The 15,870-nt window shown below is 41.3% G+C and overlaps 1 protein-coding gene across 1 annotated transcript; it reads right to left on the bottom strand.

The window, feature by feature from the left end:
• Positions 1–793: 793 nt before the first annotated feature.
• Positions 794–12,941, bottom strand: LOC120546363 (cholesterol 24-hydroxylase-like). The gene is made up of 13 exons (XM_039781282.1): positions 12,617–12,941; positions 12,390–12,467; positions 12,117–12,198; positions 11,829–11,899; positions 11,522–11,608; positions 11,215–11,353; positions 10,938–11,048; positions 10,690–10,852; positions 3,942–4,007; positions 3,528–3,600; positions 3,366–3,450; positions 3,114–3,224; positions 794–968 (listed from the first exon to the last, which is right to left on the bottom strand). The coding sequence occupies exons 1-13, from the start codon at positions 12,754–12,756 to the stop codon at positions 876–878; spliced, it is 1,299 nt and encodes a 432-aa protein (XP_039637216.1). The 5' UTR covers positions 12,757–12,941; the 3' UTR covers positions 794–875.
• Between the last annotated feature and the right edge of the window lie 2,929 nt (positions 12,942–15,870).

Here is a 15,870-nt window from a genome sequence, read left to right as displayed (position 1 = left end):
TATCAGTGTTAAAGGCACAAAACAAGTTTAGAAGCTTAGTGGGTATAGAAGAGCAGTTACACTGATATACAAAGGGCTAGTTACAGCAAATTCAACTGCTAATAAACAGAAGGAAAAGTGGTTAGTTTGTTTCCCCATCATGCATATTAGTGGTCAGTAATAACAGATACAGAAAACTGTATGCCACAAGGGGCAATTCATCCTCATAACTGCATGTGGATATACTGTTTGTTTCATCAAAACAAGCACTGATAATACTATGTTCTATATAAAGGCTAGACATTCACAGAAAAGTGATCAAACAACTCTGCAGCATAAGATGCTTTTGGCTAAGGCAGGAGTCCAAAGCTGCAGACAGTAAGCTGGTCTAAGTAACCCAAAAACCCATACACACCACGTGAACCATTTTTGTTTCTTCTCATGTTATACGACCCTGTAAGACATTTACTTGTTTTGATCCCTGTGTCTGACAGAGCACACCACTCCACTCTTTGGCCTGAGTGTGCCAGTGTCCATTATATCAAAGGTCTGTCCCGGGACAAGGGTGAAGTCAAACCTCTGGAGCAGCTTGGCCATCACCACTTTAGCCTCCATCTGCAATCGCACCAACACACACTGAGTTAACTTCATGCATTGTTATGTTTTTGTGTGTGTTGACTATTAATGACATCACCCACCTGAGCAAAGTTCTGTCCTAGGCATGAGCGTGGGCCGAGGGCAAAGGGGAAGTAGCAATGTCCGGCCTTGTAAAACAAATAAGAGACAGCATCACTAATGTACAATGGTTCCCTCCTTTAATCTGGGACAACGATCAGTGTTCTAAAATGTTAAGACTAAAAATAAAATGTGTAATTTTGTGAAAACTTGTATGGTACTTACTTGGGAGCATCTGGGTGAAATCTGTCTGGATCAAATGTCAGCGGGTCCTTGAAGAATTTCTCCATTCTCCCAGTCGCATGGGAGCTGAACTGAATTTCAAAACATTTTGATAGCACATCAATATTCACTGTCCCTCAGGTTGTGACATGTTGATACATTTTGGGCACCAAGATATACCCTGTCTCCTTCTCCCAGGAGTATTTTTCAATTTTGAGAAGTCATTCAGCGCTATAAAATCTGAGATTACAGAGTTGAACTTGTTAAAATGAATGTTCCTTGTGTTACTGAAGGTTTTATATTGTAGAAGAGGAGCTTTGTCTCAACCTCACCTGTCAAACAGTGACCACATGTTGTGTTTTCTTTTCTTTGCCATGATTTTTGTGTCTTCCTGTTTTGATTGCCAGTTTGTGGTCACTGAGCCTGTACTTGGTTAGGATATGTCTCTGCATTCTATCTCTGACAGTAGAGAGATATTCTGATAATTCATAATCTCTTTTGTGGGTGGATAACATTCTAATCTACTTTGGCTTTTAGTTTCTTCTTTACAATGTTGCAGATAGATTTCTTTACATTGTGTTATAAGTTGCCTTAGTCTGATTGGTGTTTGGAGAACAGTGTTGTTGTGAGGCTGGTCAGAGTGTGTGTTTTCAGAGACCTTTTTTAATGCTTTGTCAGTATTCTAAAAACAACTTTCGTTGTGTGTTTGTGTGTGTGTGTGTTTTTTTTAAGTGATAGGTGCCATTGTGCTTATGTTAGGGTGACCATATTTTGATTTCCTAAAAAAAGGACACTTCGGCACGGCCTCGAGAAAAAATCCAGACAGGCTTCTCAGAGGTTAATGAACATGCTTTATTATGCCTCAATGGTGCAAAAATAACTTCTGTAATAAAATAAAATAAAATCTTTAACAACGTGTAACAAAATAATAGCTCTCTCTTAAAATAAATAATATGAAATAATGTTCTAAATATGACCTCTTCTGTGTTAGAAAATCCAGCTTCAACTAAATATCTCTTAATACCTTTTCAATTTAATAAGATAAATAATAAAGACACTGAAACATGTGCCAGCTTTGCACACGGTGCACTCCGCCTCGCACTTGTCCGGTCCCGACCAGGACGGTACGTGGGACATTTTTTTTGCAGTTCAACTGTGAAGCTGCACTAGTCTTGTTTTATGGTTGTGCGCAGGCTCCACGCAGAGCTTTCAGCGTAGCCTACGTAAGTGGCCTGATGTTTATATATGTGCGCTGGTGTGTGCGTCGAGCCGGCATGTTTGTGTGTGTGGGGAGTGGGTGATGGAGCGAGGGAGAAGTGAGAGTGACGGCGAGCAAGTACGACTCTAGAGTCATAGTGAGAGAAACAAAGTGTCTGCTCTGGACCCTGTGTATGTGCGCGTCGTAGAGCCGCCCATAAGGCAGCCTCTCGGGAATTACGTCATACAACAAAGTACCGTGGTATTGTGTGCAAAGCGCCAGTCAATTCAAGTATGCGCTTAATGGTCCCATGAAAAACAGTGAAAATCCCATTTGCACTTTGCAGCTAAGGTAGCCGCCTAAGCAGCACTCGCCTGCCGCCTTAACTACGTTGTCAAAAAAAAAAAAATGTATATGAGCGATTTCCGCCGCGTTACTCTGTTCTGTTTTCTCCCTTTCATTCCAAACCACACAGTTGACAACCTGCAGGTGGAGGCGGATAGAGACAGGCTTGGACATAAATGCATGTGTCCGACAATGCACAGAACATTAACCGGTACGAACCTACAGCTGTCCGCGGACACAGAGTGCGGAAAATGTGTCAGAGCCTCCCCGACAGGTGCACTAAGACTCCGTTTCCTGCTTGTCGGTCAATGGTTAATGATCGGTTAACATTTCATTTCATTGTTCTATCTTTTGGAAGGCTGGCTGCCAAAAATCGCCACTTACTAGCTAATTAATTAATCTGAGGTTAAACGCTAGCTATCCGTAAACAGAAGTGACGTGGTGGCAGGCGTCTGGTGTGTGCGCCAGTGTTTGTGTGTGTCGGTCGCCGCGCCTGAAGCTTCGGACATGCAGACAGCAGAGGAACAGAAGAAAGTAGCTGCACCTTCGCCAAAATGAAGACTGAAAAACAGAACTATTTTGGTACATTTACTCGCCATGTGGCAAATAGCCATCCCCTTCCCCGGTCTGACGGCAAACCGCACCCTACCGCTTTAACTTACTCTGACACACTTCCCGCTTTAGAGGTACTCACATAACATGAGACTCCTCCCGGTATGTGGATTCCATCGATGACAATGTCTTCCAGTATTTCACGAGATGTGATTGGAACTGTCGAGTACATCCTCAGAGTCTCTTTCAGCACCTGGGAGGAGGTTACGGTGTGATCTTGGGTCAATTTTCTTAAAACAAGAACACTTATTGTATAGGCTAACTCGAGAGTCAGTGATTCACAATGTGATTCAGTCCTAAAGAGCTAAACCATCTTTTCCCTAACTTCATGTACCTGTGAGAGGTAGACCAGTTGTCCCAGATCATCATAACTGATCTCCTGTTTCATCCCAACGACATCATCCACCTCTTTCTTCACTCTGAGAAAGAAAAACCCAACTGAAGAAACCAGTATTCAAAAGTGACAATGTGAAACTTTTTCATTTTTGGTTCTTACTTCTCCAGAATGTCACGATGTCTCCCAAGTTCCATGATGCAAAAAGCCAGTTGATTAGCAGTTGTTTCTTGCCCTAAAATGTTAGAACATCACCTTCAAAACCCCAAAGTTGTGCTTAAAGGAACAGTTCATCAAAAACACAATAAAATGTAGGACTTAAATATAAGTGGTGGTGATGATAATAATAATACACGGACATAAGAGCATGGATGTTTTTGTGAATAACTATGTCACTATACTTTAAAAGTGATTCCCAATGTGTCCAGAATTCACACCTAAACTGGTGGATAGTTCCCATTCTAGGTAAGAGGGAAATATGTTTTATTGAAAGTGTCCCTTTAACATTGTTAGCTTCACAGCTTCAAGCTCCTTTCTGGATCATTCCACACATCAAAGCAGAGACAACAGACTCACCCGCAATGAAAAATGTCACAAAGTTGTCCAACATCAACTCTTCGTCTTCTTTAGTTATGCTTTCCTCTGGAATAATAAGAAAAGAAAAATGAACAAGTGAACCAATATACCTCGTTATCTTATCATGTAATCTGTAACATTAAAATCCATGTTGGACTGAAAGTTGAACTCATTAATACATGCATATTAACTGGCCTGTCCTATCTACTGTATCTGATTGTGAACAGGTAGTAGCTTAACACTGCACTTCTGCTCTGCAAATCTAATACTATGGAATGGTAATGATGCACATGACATGTTGAGATAAAGATGCTTGTAGTTTACATGTAGTTCTTCTATTTTTTGTCATACTATTCTCCACGTTTTAATTTAGGCACTAAACCACCAACTGTCATGACCCTATTACAACAGAGGGAAGTTTAAACTTTCTTGGTATCTTCAGCGGACGCGGGTTTGATTCCGACCCACGGCCCTTTGCTGCATGTCATTCCCCCTCTCTCAGAGAAGGCCAAAATGACATGAGAAAAAAATTAATTAGACAGATAATTATTTTAACACACTAACACTAGCCTTACTAAACGTCAGGTTTTTGGCAGGAAAATTATTTTTAAACAATGATATCATTATTAAGCACAATCTTGATTTTATTTTTTTAACTGAAACCTGGTTGGACCATAATAACAGTGCTGCTGTTCTCATCAAGTCAGCTCCCCCCTAACTTCAGTTTTATGAGTGAGAATAGAGTGAATAAGAAAGGAGGTGGAGTCGCCATTTTGTTTAATGACTCATTCCAATGTACGGAAAATATCACATGGAAATTTTGCTTCTTTTGAATATGTGGCTCTTCAGCTAATGTCCTCCCCTCAAGCTATATTTCTAAATATCTACAGGCCACCTAAATACTGTGCAACCTTCTTCGATGACTTCACTGAACTGCTGTCTATGAACTGCTGTCTATAATCTGTATTAACTTTGACTGTGTAATTATTGCTGGTGATTTTAACACTTATGTTGACAACCCCCAGGACAGAGGGACCAATGAACTTTGTTGTGTTTTTGAGAACTATGGACTAACTCAGCATGTGACGGAGCCAAACCCACAATAAGGGGCACACTCTGGACTTGATTATCTCTAAAGGTTTGAACATTTCCAAGGTTGTGGTGACTGATGTTGCTCTCTTTGATAATTCCTGTGTTTTCTTTAACGGCATTATCTCTGTGCACAAAAGTGTCCAAACAAAGGTAATCAAAAAACGGTATATCACTGAAAACACCGGTGAAACATTCATCAGTATTATTCAATCAGTATTTCTCCTCCACACCTGCCCTGTCTGGGCTTGTCACTGAGCTTGTCGATAATTTCAATTGTAAAATTACAAATGTTATTGATGCCATTGCTCCCACTAAGGTCAAAGCTGTCTCTGGTAAGAAAAGATCTCCATGGAGAAATGTCATGCTGGTAAGAACAGAAAAAGAGAGTGTCGAAAAGCTGAACGCAGGGGGCAAAAAACTAATCTCCAAGTCCATTATAATACCTATAAAGAGAGACTTCGCATTTATAATTTGGAACTGAGGAAAGCAGGGCGGTCCTTCTTCTCTGACATTATCGCCAGAACCAATAATAATTCACGTGCTTTGTTTGCTACTGTTGATAGGTTAACAAACCATCCAGTACCAGTAGCATCTGAACTTTTATCCACCAAGGCCTGCAATGAATTTGCCATCTTCTTCAAAGACATGCCTCCAGGATATGTGTTGTCACAGTGTCCCAGCAAAACAAATTCCAATATGAGACAATTCCATATGATCAACCATAAAAACCTGGAGGACATTATACAACATCTGAAAACCTCCTCTTGTTGCCCTGATATTCTACCAATGGGCGTTTTCAAAAATGTTTCAAATTGTTTGGCTTCGGATCTTCTAAAGATTGTAAACACATCTCTTCTTTCAGGTCTCTTCCCACAGGCCCTGAAAACTGCAGTCATCAAGCCACTTTTAAACCAAGAACAATCTAGACACGACACTAATGAGCTACTATAGGCCGATATCAAACCTTCCATTTTTTAGGAAATCATTGAAAAAGCGTTTTTTCAACAACTCAACCTTTTCTTGTCAAAACAACAGTTTTGATGGCGTTTCTATGGCGGACTACATAATTGACTTCGAACAGCGATACAACCAGATAAAAAAGTATAATATGACGCTTCCTGATGCTGTGCTGGCTTTTAAGCTATTAGACACGGCCTGTCTCGACGAGAAAAGCAGCACCGACGACCTGCACAGAGTTGAAGTTCTCCTCCATGAAGTTGGCTCTAAAAAGGATTTTCGGAGGGAAAACGACAAGCTCATTAAACGGAATACATTTTTCACAAAACAAAGATCACAAGGAAGAAGAAAAGGGAACCCAACGTTGCAAAGTGGACAACTAAAGCAACCATTACCTGGGACTAATCCACTGGATAAATTCGGTAAGAGATCCAGATGTGCTATTTGCCAATGCACGTTTCATTGGGCTAAAGACTGTCCAAGAAAACTGAACAAGAATAACGGAAGATGCGAACATGTAATGTAACATTACATTGTTTACAAAGGCCTCCATGTCAGACGCTGAGATATTTATGACTGAATCATTGGGATCTGCGATTACTGACACTGACTGTACCCGTACTGTGTGTGGGGAGAAATGGCTGCCTCATGGCGAAGAAAAGTATGTTGAATGTTCAGGGCTACAGTCCATATCAATTAGTGTTTGGACAGAATCCTAACCTTCCATCTGTATTAGTTGATAAACTACCTGTTCTAGAGGGTACCACCATGAGTGCTAGAGTAGGAGAACACACGGACCTTTGCATGCTTCTAGGAAAGCGTTCACAGAAGCAGAGTCTTCTAAGTGGATAAGAAGGGCAATGCATAAGCAGCTCAGGCCCACAGATGACATGTATGTGACAGGAGAAAAGGGGCCCTATTTTAACTATCTGAAACGCAAGTATCAAACGTGAAACGCAAGTAGCTTTGTGGGCAGCTCTCGGGCGCTGTTGCTATTATACCGGCGGGATAAATGACTCTTGCGCTCGACACAAATCTAAAATGGGTTGGTCTGAAGTAGCTAGGTGTGGTTTGGGCGTAACATGCAATAAACCAATCAGAGCGTCATCTCACATTCCCTTTAAGAGCAGGCGCGCTTGTTCCATGGCGGATTGCTTTTATGACGGCGGATTTGCCTGGCGCACGCCAGCGGGAGCTGTCCGGGATTCGGCAAAGTAATAAATGCCCGTCTTGATCGTGTGGCGATGTTGCTGCGGCCTCTCGGGCACATCTCCTCAAGTCTGGAGAGGATTGCTGCATGGAGTGTGGGCCTCCAAACGCACCACCTACTCCTGTTGTGCCCCTTCCTCCTCCCCCCACTCCATCTCCGTCCACCCGCTCCACCAGGAGCGCATCGCGCATTGCCACTCCCGGACCAGATTCCGCCGGGGTGTCCAATCCCACCGTAGTTCAACATCACGTCTCCTTAAGTCCTCTAATATCTCCTCATTTATGTCATCAACACATCCATGATTCATGGAAATGTTTTGTAAAACACAACAAGCCACAAAGAATGCTGCGACTTTTTGAGGACTGTACTGTAAAGTGCCTCCTGACCGATCCAAACACCTGAAGTGCATTTTCAGTAATATTTTTCTTTGTAATTATGTATGTATGGTTTGCGTGTAGTTGAGAGAAGCAAAGTGTATGCGCGTTGTGCACACGCTACATTATGGCCAAGCATGCGCCTCTAAAATAGCATCTGAATAAGGCGCTACTGACTTTAGACTAGCGCCACTGACTTTAGACCAGGTTTTTCCTGGTCTGTGGCGGAATTGTTTTCTGAAACTGCAAAATAGCACCAGGGAACGTTTGTGCCGGAACACGCCTCCTCTTTTCGCTGAACCGCCCCCGGGGACGCAAATACATTCCCTAATTTACCGACGTGCGTCTGTGGAGAGAAAAGTCCGCTGTGCGTCAGGTGCAAAATAGGAATGATACATGCGTCGGTGTACAAAGGCAACTGCGCTGAGTGCAAGATAGGGTCCAAGGTCTATTACAAAAGAGCAGACTGTTCTGAGTGGAAGGGACCAGGGATAGTTATTGGGCAGGATGAAGCTGTTATATGTGTAAGACATGGGGGGATTCTAGTTAGAGTGCACCAATCCTGGCTCTGTAAGGTAAACACACGGTAATCTCAGGATAAGCCAACTGTGCAAGACAGCACAGAGACAGCAAGCAACATAGGCAGTTTAAACAATGTAGGAGAAAGCTCAGATAGTGAAGAAAACACAGACAGCGAACAGGGCAGCACCAGTGACAGGGGGAAGAATACAAGAGAAGTGGTTCATCCTACAATGACACAAACTGAAACAGATCACAATGTTTGTGGTAACTCTGTCTCTTCTGCTGGTGTAAAGTTAAAAACAGGACAGACTGTTACATCTATTAAACCTGATGATGGTCATCTACAGAGAGCCAAGGTTTTAGACAGAGCAGGCAAGGCTTCTGGAAGGCACAAAAACTGGTTTTATCTACAACATGTTGAACCTGATGGCAGTGATAGACAAAAGGAGTCAGTTGATACAGTATGACAAGTGTTGATAATCTTAACACTGAATCTGAAATGGAGACTGATGTATTCATAACAAAAGACATTTCATTTGATGCAGCCAAACAGGACGAAACAATGAATTGGTACAAAAACAATGTTTTTGAGGAAGTTGATGATGCAGGTTAAAAGTGTGTCTCTACCAGATGGGTCTGTAGTCTCAAAGAAAACCCTAATGGTATAGTGCCAAAATCACGACTCGTAGCCAGGGGTTTTGAAGAGCTTAATATTCACGAGTTGCAAAAATATTCCCCAACCTATGCTTCTCTTGGAAATCTCCCTGATTTGGGTACATTGATTGGTCTCATGGGAGAAGGAGGGAAGTTTTCTCTAAGAGAATAAGACGTGTGGTGAGGAGTACTCTGGCAGGGGAAACTCTGGCCATGACAGATGGAATAGACGATGCTATTTTTCTGGCTACCCTCTTTTCTGAGTTAACATATGGAAATGCTGAACTTAATGCTCCTCCGTTGGTCTGTGTGACGGACAATCACTCACTGTTTGATGCCCTTAAGTCAACAAAACAGGTCACTGAAAAACGACTAAGGCTAGAAATAAGCAGCATTAACGAGCTCATACAGAGTAAGAAGATAAAGAAAATGCTCTGGTCAGACACAAAAAATCAACTCGCTGACTGTCTTTCCAAAAAGGGGGGACGTCAGCTCTGGTGTTGTTAAAAGCACTCAGTAGGGGCTCTGTTGACATTGAAAGCACTCATTTAAGGACTGTGGACACAAAGCTAAGAACAAAAGGACATCTAAAAGCACTGACCATTTTATTTGCATATGCAACAAAAGTTTTATTTTAAGTTGTAATAACTGTGGCCATTGTTGTAGAAGTTTTTTTTCATATATATAACATCTTTCTTTATATTCTTTTGTTTGTTTAAAGTATAGGGAGATTGGTAACATGTTATTTCCCCTCTAAACTGTTCACTACAGCAGAACGTACTTCCCGTTGTGTGCGGGTTAGCGCATGGGTGGTGTGTGCTTCAGTTAGTGTGTTGAAGATGGTGGACACATGAGTCCTAGCTAGCGGTGTACTTAATAAAAGTTTAAACTGAATAAACGTGGTGTTTATTATAAGTGACAGCTGCAACTCTCAGTTCTTTTAAATCAAGGCTGAAGACCTTTCTTTTTGATGTTGCCTATCTTTAAATAATTGTTAATTTCTTATACTGCACTGTAACTTTTATTCTTGTATTTTATTCTTGTTTTTTATCTTATCTATCTTTTTAATTGTTTAATTGTTTTTAACTGCTCTTTAATGTTTTATGTAAAGCACTTTGAATTGCCCTGTTGCTGAAATGTGCTATACAAGTAAAGCTGTCTTGCCTTGCCTCTCTCTCCCCTTTCCTGTCTTCAGCTGTCCTGTCAATTACTTATTGGAATTTAGCGATTCATTCACGTAATTCCCAGCAAGATAAAGATCGATACATATTATACCCTTGGCATCTCGTGTAGTCTGACGGCTCCAGCATTAGCTTAGCCCAGCACAGATCCTGCAGGTAACTGGTTCCAACTAGCCTACTGCTCCAAATTGTGACAAAAGTGACAAAATAACGCCAACATGTTCCTGTTTACATGTTGTGATTTGTAGAGTCACAGCGTGTACAAAAAACAACGTAACATGAGACACAGCCATCTCCTATCCGTAAACAAACCAGGAACTATATTCTCAGACAGGCTTGCTGCGAGCATATCACTCCGCCCAAGTACTATATTCTTCCGCCTGAGAATATAGTTCCCGGTTTGTTTACGGTTAGAAGATGGCTGTGCCTCATGTTACGTTGTTTTTTGTTCACGCTGTGACTCTACAAATCACAACATGTAAATAGGAACATGTTGGCATTATTTTGTCACTTATTCGGAGCAGTAGGATTACTGGAACCATTCACCTGCCTGTTCTGTTATGGGCTGATGCCGCTGGAGCCGTCAGACAGCTTTACAGCACGCACGGAGATGAGAAGGGTATGTATCGACTTGTCTTACTCTGGGGGTTACGGTGAATAAGCTAAATTCCCAATAAGTCGGCGTGTTCCTTTAAGGCTTAGAATGCCCCAAAAATAATCTTTAAAAGTTCTTCTTATCAAACTTTAGGGACCATAACCTTTGCCGGCTGTTTTGATGATCTGTGTGAGGATGTCCTTGGGGACGTCATCGCCGTTTTCCATGGCAGTCTTTCGGTCATTAATCCACTTAGCTCCAGTTGTGCGCAGCAGGCGGCAAGCTTCCCTCACTTTCTTAATGAATGGTCGGTTCTTCAGCTTGTACTGGAAATGCAAGATTTGAGGATCGCAAACAGTTTATAATATCGTCACCACACTAATTCCTTACAAATTTGTAGTGAAGTCATACCTCATATAAGAGGTCTCTGGCTGTGTAGAACATCCCTTTCAGACATGTCTCGATGGCTTTATGGAAAATTGATCTATCCTCCTGCAGGTCTAAATCCACTCCAAATGCAACCTGAGAGTTATCAAGAAAATAAGGTAGTTGCAACTTGATTATACCTTCTTCTTTTTTTTCCTTCTTTTTTAACTTTTGTCATAAGCTGGTGCTTTTGTCACATTCAAGAAAAACTTTTTGGATCATTACTGCTGTGGAAGACGTAAAACAGACTATAGCACAATACCTTAGCAATAACATCAAGGGTAAAAGAGTTCATGAGGTGGAGCATGCTGGCCTCTGTCATGTTATCAGCGACATCTGTAAGTGTAGTCATCAGTTTCTCTGCCCTCTCGTTGAAGGTGTCGGTTAGACCTCTCAAATACCTGGAAGTGTAGTAGTTTTAGACAGTGGACTAGCAGGACATACAATTGGACAATGTTCTCCAAAAGAATAAAGAGCAAAAGATACCCAAAATCTAAACAGAATCTACAATGATTGCAAACACTGGATATAAAATGAAGGTTGAGCAGAGCGATTATTAAATAACTCACAAGCTGCTGAACGCAGGGTCCATGATCCGCCGCTGTTTATACCACTTCTCATGATCTCTTGCTGTTACCAGGCCATTACCTAGGAACCTTGAAAAGAGACGTGGAACACAGGACATTCAAAATAGCTAAAGAAGGTTGTAAATGATTCGGCATAACAAAACAGTAAAGGGAACCAAACAAAAGTGGGCTTTCACATACTGAAAACATAATTTGTTGTCAGTTCAGAAATTAAAAACACATTGACAGTATCAGATTACACTGTTATGAAAAAGTATGAAAAGTATGACTAATCTGATAGACAAATTACCTTTGACCAAACAGGTTGAAGATTTTGCTGTAGAATATATCTTTTGGATACTTTGGGGACATCAGGATCTCCTGAAACAGAGCCAATCACAAGAGGGAACATTAAAAGACAAGGTGTTTTTAATGTTAATATTATCAAGAAATACAATATGCTTATCCATTTTTACCCAAAAGGATAATAGTTGGCACTGTAGGGACATTTTTTTACCAAAGCAGGACTAGCTGCACCTTTACACTGTTTGTTGATGCTTATGCTACATGATGGCTATACGTAAGGTTTTGTGTTTACCTTGGTCGCTTTTGGGCAGGTCACAATGAGCGCAACGTAATGTAGAACATTTATTCTGCAAACAGGCCCATATGTCTCGGCCCTGTAAATGATATGTCATATATTTATCGTTATTACAGGTAATTATAACTAGCGCACCACATGTTAAGCACTATATATCTGGTACACGGGGCCTGCATGGTGTTTGTTCCGAGTTGACATTTTTACATTTAAATGTTTAATATTCACATAACCTACTTTTGCCTTAAGCAAATGAAACATAACTGCGCTTACCATTCCAGAAACGTGTCGTGAATGATGTCGCCTTTTCTCATTACCCTTAAAAAGGTCGGTGAATGTCCGAAGAGAAAACTGTGGGCGAAAGAAATCCCAAAGTGCCAGGTGATGTCAACAACACAATAGTTTTAGCTAATGTTAGCTCGCTAGGTGACATGAAAACAAACAACGTTAGCGCTAGAATCAACTTAACGATAAACCACCATGCACTTAACGTTACTTACTTGTCTCTCGGTGGCCCGGGTATGTGGTCATATTTCGTATGAATGTGTTTAACATATAAGCAATAACCAAGAAACGATATGAAAATCAGAAAGAGCAGAAACAAAGCAGTCCAGCTCAAAAGTACATGGAAAACTGCCATTTTGGTAACTCAAGCTCAATAGACTGTAACGTTAGACCGCCAGAAAGCTAGTCCAAAGTCTTAAGACTCGTTCGTGAAGTTGTCACCAAATGCCTCAGTCACACAAGAACGTGAATATCAACACGCTGCTGTGATGAAATATACACACCCAACTGGTGTCCAACTGGGACAACAGGTTTTACAGCTTCATTTGGGAGCTTTTAGGTCACGTCCCTCCCCAATGTTAACAGAAGAGGAAACTGAAAAAAAAGAGAGTGAGACAGAAAAAGCCTCTAAATCAGAAAGGGGAATAGTTCACATGTGATATAACCCTGAGGGAACGTTCCCTAAAACGTTAGTTTTTGGTTTGGTTCGAATTAACCTTTAGGGAACCATAAACTAATGTTCCCTAAACGTTCTGTGTTAGTGGGGCACTCGCTGTGGCACCTCATATATTATCAAGAGACACACACATTAAAAGGCCAGGTGCTAAAGACCCCAGTGTAAACGCACACTTTTATTACTAGTGTAAGATTTTATTCTAAAATGTGACCGATGACCGGTCTGGCCCTAAAAAGGCTGGACTTAATCTGACTCCAATTCTATGGTCACTGAAAAGTGTTCGTTTACTGGTAGATCAGAGGAAAAGACTCAGGATTCAAATTAAGACTCAGGATTCGTCCAGTTAAAGTTAATAACAAGCTTTAGTGAATGATATTGCAAAATACAAAAGCGTATGCATACGGATCAGATTACTTCAAGACAAAACAGCCTATCGCTAACCTAGCAGACAGACAGAGATTCCCCCAGCATCTGATCCCGGCTAACCCAGAACCTTTACTTTTTATTCCCTCTCTCTGCTTCATCCGTCTAACGATATGTATCACATTGTATAAACGAATGACTTCGACTTCTCATTCTCAGCTCATAAAGACAGACTGCTATTGTTAAATTTGAACCTCTGTGTTTTTTTAATCTCCTTCAAACTTACGGAGTTCTCCAGAGTCAGGTCATTCCACTATACTTTGTGTCACATATCACGCGCTTACAAAACACTGACCTTGTTGCCTGTTCCCCCCTTTGATCAGAGAAGACCTTTTCATTTCAGGCATTATCTCACCCTACTTTTGTAATGTCAAATCACTGTAGAACCAGATGGCCTCTCAAAACCCAGGGAAACGAGACAACAAGGTCAAAATCATGAACTTTACAATCCTGTTAGCTTACTCTCACAAATATATTCTAACACTAGTCAGCGAGCTAATGTGACTTATCCTAATTTGGTTTACAAGGTGACTAACAATAGGAAGGCATGGCTACACATGTAGGAGGCCAGTGCAAGCAGTCTCCTGTGATGTGAAGCAACATATAAATCAACGCATCGTGCTGATCTCTAATGCGTCTTAATCATGCGCGGAGTTTGCGGGGGGGCAGGGGGAGCACTGCCCCCCCCTGGTAGCTGAAACGGTTAATTGCATTGTTTCAAAAATGAGTGGAATAATTACTTCTGACATAACCAGATATTTTATAAATACTTTAAAAATACAAAACAACTAAATGGGGATAGGTAATACATCTGATTTCATATACTGCTTTAGTAAAAATAATATTTTTTCAGTGCTCTGCCTCTCACCTGAGACCATTGTCGACACATATGCAGGACGCAAAAAACAATAATTTGTTGCACTAGTCGGGACATTACCGTGCCAACGTTACAATAAAGGTTGCCTAAATGCCATGTATATAAATTTGCTGTCAGCCTACTAATTGAATGCGCGTTTTGTGTAGATTTGGACTTTGATACGTTTTATTCCACTTTGTTTAAACGGCGAAGTTCACCTCGTTCACCTGTTTGGAGCTGACTGGTGAATGTGACGCGCGTATAGGCCTTGCTGGATACACCGTGACTCTGTTTGTGGATCTACTGATCGCTGTGGATGACTTGTTTTCATGTCATTGGATTACGGCAAAATACGGATCTTTTTTCTTAACGTGTCTTAACGTTTTATGGTGCGATTGCGCTTGGTTTCTGCGTTTGGAGAGGCATCTCAACAGACTGGAGGTCCAACACTGATTGTTCACTGTTAACCTACATGTTAGTTGAATTTAAGTGTCGGGGCATTCTGCCACCGTCTGTCTATTGTGCTCCAACACAGCCGTGCCCACGGGCGTCAGTTTGGTTTGAAATGTGCTAGGGACAGAGAAGCATTCGGAGGTACATTTCCAGAAGTGCTGGGTACAATGACGCTTACGTTTTTTTCTCTTTCGCGCAGGTCAGGTTTAATGTACTTAAACAATGACCAATGATTACCAAATTTCTCTCTAATATTGCTCCTCATAACCACGGAAAACTGTCAAAAAATAGAACCCAAAGTCCAATTATTATGGACGTTATCTGACATTTAGCGTTTCTGCTTCACATTTTCAGCAGGGCAGCGGAGCAGCTGTTGGTTGACTCCCAACGGTTCTCATGGGCTTTATAAGTCCTAACATGAAAAAGCTTAACGTGGTTTAATATACCTAAAGATTTTTTGACAGTTTTCAGTGGTTATGAGGAGCAATATGAGAGAAATTTGGTAATCATTGTTTAGGTACAAGCTTTTTCCTCGCCATAGCCTGTCAAGTTCTTTTGACAGGCATAAGTGTTCATTTCAAGATATGGCCATGATAAATTTGGTGATCGTTGTTGAGGTACATTAAACCACGTTAAGCTTTTTCACGTTAAGCAGAACAGGCAGCGTTGTGAACAGAGAAGCGTGCAGCCTGCGCAGCAGCAGAGCGGCTGTGTCTGTGCCTGCCCTGTGGGGACAAAGATTGTTGTGGATTTTTTGCATCTGTCGCTCAAGAATTATATGTGTTATGGACTTCTTTTTTTAACTAAATTGAGCTCGAGGTTTTAAAATGTTACAATGTAAATTCAAATCTGCTTAAAAAAATAAACATATGTTTATTTAGCATGTTTGTTTTGTCCATATGTGATCGTGCTGTGTTCCCCAGGTCTCAGTTGCTACAATGAGTTTTTTTTTTTTGCCCCCCTGGCTCGAATGTCAAACTCCGCCTATGGTCTTAATCTGCGGTGAATCACTAACCTATCCGACTGGTTTCTGAAAGCCACACGCAGCTGAATGGACTGAC

This window comes from Perca fluviatilis, chromosome 18, assembly GCF_010015445.1.
Source record: "Perca fluviatilis chromosome 18, GENO_Pfluv_1.0, whole genome shotgun sequence".
NCBI classification, from domain to species: Eukaryota; Metazoa; Chordata; class Actinopteri; order Perciformes; family Percidae; genus Perca; species Perca fluviatilis.
The sequence above is the reverse complement of the archived record's forward strand: the minus strand, read 5'-3'. Positions and strand labels throughout refer to the sequence as shown.